Source organism: Platichthys flesus, chromosome 5 (assembly GCF_949316205.1).
Source record: "Platichthys flesus chromosome 5, fPlaFle2.1, whole genome shotgun sequence".
NCBI classification, from domain to species: domain Eukaryota; kingdom Metazoa; phylum Chordata; class Actinopteri; order Pleuronectiformes; family Pleuronectidae; genus Platichthys; species Platichthys flesus.
In genome coordinates this window covers 8,030,266-8,038,442 of record NC_084949.1, presented here as the reverse complement: position 1 = coordinate 8,038,442, position 8,177 = coordinate 8,030,266, and the positions used below count along the sequence as shown (strand labels likewise).

Genomic DNA, 8,177 nt, shown 5'->3' with positions numbered 1-8,177 from the left:
ATCTCAGTCAGCGTTTCAGCAGATTCCTTTGGACGTGATTCTTAGAAAAGAACCTAAACAATTTACATGAACTCCTGATGGCCGTGGATGGATGCAGAATCAAGCTGTCTGATGTACTAGAAATGTAGTACACATAGATATTTACGATTTTTAAGCGTATTTTGTATATATTTATACAAGGCAGCTAATTTAGATGTGGAGCTAAAGGTTATTTACGGTTATTAATAGTGGCTGTGACTTAAAAGTCATGTTTATTTACCGGTGTAATTTTGTCACCCAAAATGGTGCTGCAGATGGAACTGTGCATCTGTGGCTTTGTTTTAACAGTTGCATGTTACTATAAAACTGTCGGCACTAATAATCAGGAGCTGAGATAATGAATGGTGCCCTATTTTAGATTTGCAAAGCTGTCATATAATACCTTTGTTGTCCTTGTCACATCACAACAACTACGACAATGAAACTACGACTTCTTCGTTATTTAGTACGAGTAAGATGATTCAGAATATCTATAAGAACTAATATATTGTCAATATTAGAACTTCTTAGTACAAATAATAAGTAGTGAGGTCAAGAAAAGGGGCGGCACCACTCTGAGGCAGCTCTCATAGAGTTGAACTGACTTATTCTGATTAGGCGTTCATCCTTTTAGTGTCTCCATCAAGGATGTTTTCACCCCTGTCCATTTGTTTGTTAGTTTTTGTTTGTAAGAAAGATTATGCAAAAAACGACAGGACGGATTACTATGGAACTTGGTGTATGAGGGTTTGGGAAGATTTTTGTTGACTTCTCAGAATAATTCACGGATCCTGATGAAATCCAATCATCAATGTGTAGGGGGCTGATTTGATGAGTGTGTGCAATTTGATGCAGATCCACGTAAATATTAGGATCTAGTCAATTTAAATGAGGTTTCATTAAGAGACTGTTGGACCATGGCAGAGCTATGCAATCTACTGAGTACAATTCTATTTGCATGAAGAAATGCAATAACGGTATCATATGATCACAGGCGGAAGCTTCAGGTAAAACCAAAAAAATTGTCTCATATGGTCCAGCATCAGAATAAACATTGCAGGGCGTTTTGTTTTTTTTTAACTTAAACTCTTACTTGGACTGATGGACAGTCAAGACAAACCTATTTTTAAAGAATGGAGGTCATATGGCACATTGACCCCTGATGTCAGGTCTGTTATGCAAACCCACCCAAGCTAAAATAACTCCCCTGACCTCATGCTGGGCTAAATAGATCACACTTCCTGTGAACCTAACAGCTCACCTCCGTGAGACATTGCCAGTCCACACACTGATGTATGGATGGGTTGCGCTTAAGCTGACATCTTCACATTATTTTGCAATAACCATAGTCCAAAACCTTAAGAAATTCACTTTATTAAGCAATTAATCCACAGAAATGAGAAGCTGGAAAGGGATACGTTTTGGCATTTGAGCATCAGTTATGATGTTGTTATAGGTCCCTCTAATTGCAATGGTTCTTTATGTTGCTCTGGCTCATAATAGAAGTTTATATAAAAAGAGACATTGTGTCAAAATCCAAGCCACATGCAACCCCTACATCTTGCTGCTAAATCCAAGAGACAAATTACCATCATTTCATTTAAGCCCCATCAGCTCCTGCCATTGACAATAAGTCACTACAGCGCCATGTCCCCAGCCCTTGAAAAGGCCAATTCACAGGTAAAAGGGCCCGGGTCAGTATCATTGTACACTGAGGACAAACTGATACCGGCTCAGAGCGAAATGAACACTTTGCTCGACCTGCTGAAAAGCCTAATAGATTAGAGGCTCCTGGACAGTCCTTCTTTCTCAGTGACCTAATGTACCCAGAACAGCTGTGTGAGGACGCTTAGCAGGAGGCCATGATGACAAGTCATTGCTCAGCTTGCTATATGAACTACTACATGTGAAACTGAACTTTGTTGAAGGTATGATGGCATGGCTGTGCAAGTATCAATATGTTCTTATCATACAAGTATTTATCTTTTAGTCAAAGAGCATGAGATATTTAGGTGCAGGTGCACTTTAAACCAGTAATAGGATTATATATCTAATGTCAATGTTGAACCAATTTTCTAATCATTTTATTAATAAAACAGTTACACTCTCAAACAGCGTTGAGATCTGCCATTTAATTCAAGAAGGGTCATCTCATGAAGTCAAACAGCCCATGAATAATATTCTGTACAAAGCAATAACATTTAGATTTATGTGTTTAACTATGGAGGTTTGTATTCAATACATTTGATCTGGCAAAAGTACAATGGCAAAATGAACCCATGTACAAAAAACTGAGTGAAGATATCAAAACAAGCCTTTGAAAACAATTAGACCCGTTGTGAAACATATATTGCAGCTTTGCAGCTGAGCTGTATTGCATTTTTAAGTAGCCAGAATCCAGGTAGCTGTAATAAAAAAGAAACAAATAAAACATACTGAGATTAGTGAATCACAAGGGTTTACATGACATTCAGTAAAATCTGCAATGAGTAGAGTAATTTTATGTATAAACATTGGTTTACATTTATTAGCATTTTATTATTTTAACAGAGTTTAATACCATTAGGTGTGTTTTGGTCAGTTTTATGTGAAACCAAAGTATTTGTGCAGACTGATTGACAGTTAACTTTCTTTACTTCCTTGATACTAAATACAACATCAAGCAAAGCAACACAAACATTATTAACCAGACTGTGGAGGATACTTACCGATTCAGCATCATGCTCTAGTCCTGTATCATGATGCTCCAACTCGTCGTCTCTGAACTCCTTTATGACCTATTAACCCATACCCCAGCTGTTATCGACAGTAAGTGTTAAGAAGGTTTTGCATGCACTGCTGTTAGTCCAGTCATAACACTCCTGAGCTCCTCCATTTCTTACTATGGTTCTTACTCTCTGTGATAATCACATTATACAATAGTTTCCTTGAGTAGTGGTGGAGTGCTCCACTTCCATGCTGGAATCAATTTTGCCCTCCCACTCAAAGGATTCCCAGTGATTGAGGTCCATGTGTAACTCATTCAATAATTCAGGTACATCTCATTGTAAACACCCTCACTTACTGCTGCTCACTCCCCTTAAACTGTAGAAGAGATGTGTTAGATTGGTGTTGTTGCAAACTGTTTTTAGGAGGAAGTATTCAGTACTGAGCGGTTGACTCACTTTTAAAAGTTCAGTGTATCTCTCTGGGTCCTCTTCCATCAAAGCTCTTATCTGGCTGTTGTAGTGCTCGGAGATGCTCTCCTCCACCGCCACAGTGCACGCCATGGCCCCCTCTTTTCCCAGCAGTGCAGTGGAGGCCCCTAGTGGAGATTTAAAAGAAGAGACGTACACATTATGATATGATAAAGCAAGACATTGTTCCATAAAAACTGCAGCAGATTTATTAGAGAAATAAGGTTCAGACTCAGCTACCTAAACTAATGTTTTTATATACTTGTTGGTTATTACATCAACTTTTTTAAATATCAGTCTCTCTTAGAGAAGACATATATTAACCTGAGGTATATCATGATTTAAGCAAATGACATACGAGACTGTGACAAAATCTTGTATGAAGTTGTCTTGCTCTTCATAGTAACTTTATCTTTGAATTTGGGCTGTACCAACCTAACACAAACCCGGCGACATTCCAGAGGGGTAACAGTGCTGTGGGTCGAACTCTGTTCTCAGCCATAATTTCATTGAACTTCGCAAGGTGTTTCTTTTCTTGATCCCACATTTCCTGAAGATAAAACAAACATGAACATGACACAGTTACACAGGAGCGGAAAACACATGTACAAGTTTTGTTTGTGTCACCAAACAGCAAATAAGCAAGGTGCAGTTTCTACATGTTTAAGTTGAGTCACACAGTGTTTTCCAACCTTAAAGTCTCAAGTTAAAGAGCATACAAAAAAGTAGTGTTTCTGTTCAAATTGAGAAATAAATTAACCGATTCACTTTGTTAATTTTGTTGCCACTGTAATATAACTGTGGTATTAACACCAGCCAACATGAACACGATCCTGTGAGCAGATTCCACTTCTTCTTCTTCTTTTGTCTGTCTCAACTTCCTGCAATTGGGTCCAAATGTCTAAACAATCAAAACAAAAAATCTCTTCACACGGCAAATGAAATGCAATCATGGCTCTGTTTTTTTTCGAGACCACCTGTTTTGCTGAGACAAAATGTCAGTCTGTTTAGTTTGGACTTTACTGAAATGTCTGAAGCTCCGGACCAAAAAATGTGGGTGTGAATGCCCATAAGCAATATTGTTTTGTATGAAAATACAACCGAGTTTCTGCCCATGCTAAAATCTAATATCAGATCTTAATATGTAGAAGGCGCACCCCAACAAAACTACTTTATTTAGAGAAACATCTGGAGAAGTTTGAACTTTTACAATATCACTGCTTCTTTTGTTGTTATCCATTATAATGCTTTGAGTTGAGGGCTTTCAACCCCTCCTGTGCTGGTTGTATTGTTTAGTGTGTAGCTGAGTCCATGTCTAAGATGTAATTCACTTATCACACAGCACAGTGTCAGACCTACTCCCTACCCTACTTCCAAGCTACGTGTCACACTGCGGTCAGACCTGGATGAGAGGTCCGGTCCTGGATCGACCCAACACCGCCATCTGGCCGGCGTAGATGCGGTTGGCACCGTATTCACCCGCATGGTCCACGCGCAGGACTCGGTGCAGCATCTCCCTCTCCTCGGCGTCTCGCGGGGGCGGGATCACGCTGTAGGCACGCGCGCTCAGCAGCAGGGGCGCTGTTACACCACAGTAAGAAAAACATGATGCTAATGTTAGCTTCTCTGAGGTTACAGAGGAAAGTTTGGGCCCCTTCAAGAAACAGTTTCTCCAAAATATTTCAAAGAATGTAAACTACATTATTGAGTCACTGGCTTCCACCTTAAACCGTTTGCTTTAAAACATGTTGTAAATAAAGAGACATAACGTTGTTGTCAGTTGTCATGAAACATTAGCGTAGTGTCCTATAAAAGCTCCTGCTACAAAGGGAGTCTTGACCTGTAGCTAGCTAACAGTGATACGTGCCAGGAGCAGACAGACAGCGGACACACGGGTGTTTTTAGCATTTTAGCACATTAGCACTTGGGCTGCTAACCGCACTGCTTATCCTTACCTCTGCATTTTGAACACTGACGAATCAGCGCTGGGCCGACCACACGAGACCAGTCGTGTAAGGTTGTGTGCGCGGCTCTCTGCATGGCGGACACGATATGCTTTAAGCGCACGTGTTATCAGAGAAACGTTACGAAAAGTGCAAAACTGTCATTGAATGTCAGAGGGTGGACGTGGCGCAGGCGTATGACGTAAGCGCGTTGCGACTCACACAACAGCCCCCATGCAAAATTATAGTACATATTTATTTTATGAATATCAAGACCAGTGTGTTAAAATTTAACTACACTTTTTCTGGGCGTGACATTCGTTTTTGTTATTATTAAAAAATAAATGTCGTCCATTATTAATATTTTCTATAATTTTTTACAGATGAAAATGTAAGTCTGATCGTAGTTTATGGAAGTTTTTGTTTTGAATGTTCTATACAGTTTGATGTCTTACACCTATAAATATATAAATACATAGATGAATACATGGATAAATACACAAATAAATTCATATCACCACAGATAAAAAAAAGTTTATTCTAGTAAAACCAAAATGAGTTGACCATGGTTATAAGCCTGCACATCCAGGGTTTCTCCTAAGGTGGCAGATGTTCATCTTACAAATAAATTGGTCTATTTCATTTTAGTCTGTTGAACTTATCTGGTGAATATTAAGTTTGTAGGCCTAAAGCAATTAGCTGCAAAATGATTGGATTGAACAGTTGTTCACGTGCAAGGTCAACTGAAGCACTATTTAACTCACATTGTGTTAGTTATTTGGTCATAAGTACAATAAAGTCGAGATTTATTGATATTATCATTGTTTACTTTTTGTAGCTCACATAATTGGTCCTTATATGGATTGTATTAATCAGAGGGTCCCAGAGAGATGTGTTGTAAAGTCCTCCATACGGTATCTATAGCTGCATATTGCTGCGCAACATCACAGGGCCATTCTGAGTCTGTCTCACCAGGTCCGACAGGTCACTGGTCTTTTACGGGGCAAAGACGTAGCACAAGCAAACCCACACTTAATTGGCAGTTTGGAGTTCACAAGGTTCACCTGGCACACATATCTGTGGTCTGTGGGAGGAAATAAAGTAAAAACAGACAATTATCTTTTGGCCAGACACTCTCTGCCTTTCTGGGTCAAACAGATCAGAAGTGCATCCTTTGTTTGGACTTGTTATGTAAGACTGAAGAGGACAATGAGAAAATTAAGCAAGTTTGTAGAGGGATCAGAGAAATTGTTGATGGTCTACAGATGGCAGTGTTGCACAGATAAAGGTGGTCTGGGGCACATCTTGCACTGTAAACACCTGCAGGTCCCAGCTTTCATTGTTTCCGTTTCAGTTGAATTGTTTGGAGGGCCACAGTGCGACCATCCAGAAAGATTAGATTTCACCTATCGAATGCAAAAAAAACAAAAAAATACACTCAACTGCCAGTCACACCATCATTTAGTATAATTGCATTAGGTAAGCGTTTTTTGGAATGCCTATATAATTCCTGTCTTTGTAAAAAAGACTCACAAGTCTGTCTGGAAAGCACATAAAAAAGAGCTAGGACACAGGAATGTGTGGAATGATGGGGTTGACTGCTGAAGTGCGGTGATGGTCATGCGTAAACAAGGCCAGGACGGTGAATGGTGGGGTGTGTTCGGTTTTGTCTGTGTGTGTGTTTGTGGTGAGACACCGGTTTTGTGTTTTCTTATCTGTCTGTCTGACTGTGGGTGGCTAAGCACGTGTGGCTGCACTTCTGGAGGTGTCGATTACCTTTTGGGCTCTGGTGCTTGCAAGTACAGAGGTCAAAGGTGTGAACGAGGCCAGAAGTCCCAGGTTCAGAACTTGTCATTTATTCTTTTGGTAATACAATCAACTGCAACTTTCAGTGGGAATTTATAGGAATTTACGTCACTACAACCCAGCATCAATTGCTATACGTCAACTGGATATACGTATTGTAATGTTTAAATTTAAATTAGATTATTATCGTCTTACCACGATGCAAATGGAGGGGTGGGTGAAGTGTCTGAGTTGACAAAACACATTTGAAGTCTAAGGGGTAAACAGTGTTGCAGCCAAATGCTATACAATTGAAGTAAATGGGACCCCTTCTTCAGACGGAATTCACAGCTCTGAAGTGTCTGCAAGCCCGTCATTCATATTCGACTCATAACATTGTCATTTACACTGTTTTTCTAGCCCTAAAGGCCCAATATATTCTCTTCGGATATCCTCCCCAGATTCTCCTAAAGTTTTTTGCGGACTAAAAACACTTAGTCACCCCTTCATGAGCATAGTGCTGAGTAGATAATGAGTGAATTTTCATTCTTCGGTGAAATTACCTTTAAGTACCCAGTATACCAGGTAGGCACTTATCATAGTAGCAAAATCTATAGAAATGTACCACTCTCTGTGTTAGGGAAGTACAATACATGGGACACTTGTAGGCACTTAACATTATAGCAAAAATGCCTAGAAATGTCCCGACCAATCAGAATGAGCCGGACACTTCTAGGCACTTATCATGGAGGCAAAATGCCTAGAAATGTCAGACTCTTGGTGTTAGGGAAATACAATACGTTGGACACTTGTAGGCACTTAACATTATAGAAAAATGCCTAGAAATGTGCTACACTTGTGGTCAGGGGAAGTGCAATGCTTGGGACACTTGTAGGCACTTTACATTTTAGCAAAATGCCAAAAAATGTCCCGACCAATCAGAATGAGCCGGACACTTCTAGGCACTAGTGGTTACAGAGTTTATGGTCTCAATGTCTTGCTTCAAATCTTCTTCAATACAGCACGATTTTCATATTGTAAATTACTGTCCCATTAAGAGTAAAATAGATGATAAAGCACAGTATGCAGTGTCCTCGGCCAGGCTCAACCCCAGCTCCTCCTAATATGTTTACTTCAAAAAAGCAAGATGGATGAAAGTTAAACAATTTTAAAACACTAAAGTATATCTTGACCTCTGCTTCTCAAGTTTGAACTCTCATTTAAAAAAAAAAACCAACACCTGCTGTTTGTTTGC

The 8,177-nt window shown here is 39.6% G+C and overlaps 1 protein-coding gene across 1 annotated transcript; it reads right to left on the bottom strand.

The window, feature by feature from the left end:
- Positions 1 to 2,080: 2,080 nt before the first annotated feature.
- On the bottom strand, positions 2,081 to 5,333 carry coq7 (coenzyme Q7 homolog, ubiquinone (yeast)). The gene is made up of 6 exons (XM_062388735.1): positions 5,150 to 5,333; positions 4,597 to 4,775; positions 3,630 to 3,744; positions 3,183 to 3,322; positions 2,727 to 2,795; positions 2,081 to 2,423 (listed from the first exon to the last, which is right to left on the bottom strand). Exons 1-6 carry the CDS (start codon positions 5,232 to 5,234, stop codon positions 2,346 to 2,348), a joined length of 666 nt encoding a protein of 221 aa, XP_062244719.1. The 5' UTR covers positions 5,235 to 5,333; the 3' UTR covers positions 2,081 to 2,345.
- Positions 5,334 to 8,177: the final 2,844 nt, after the last annotated feature.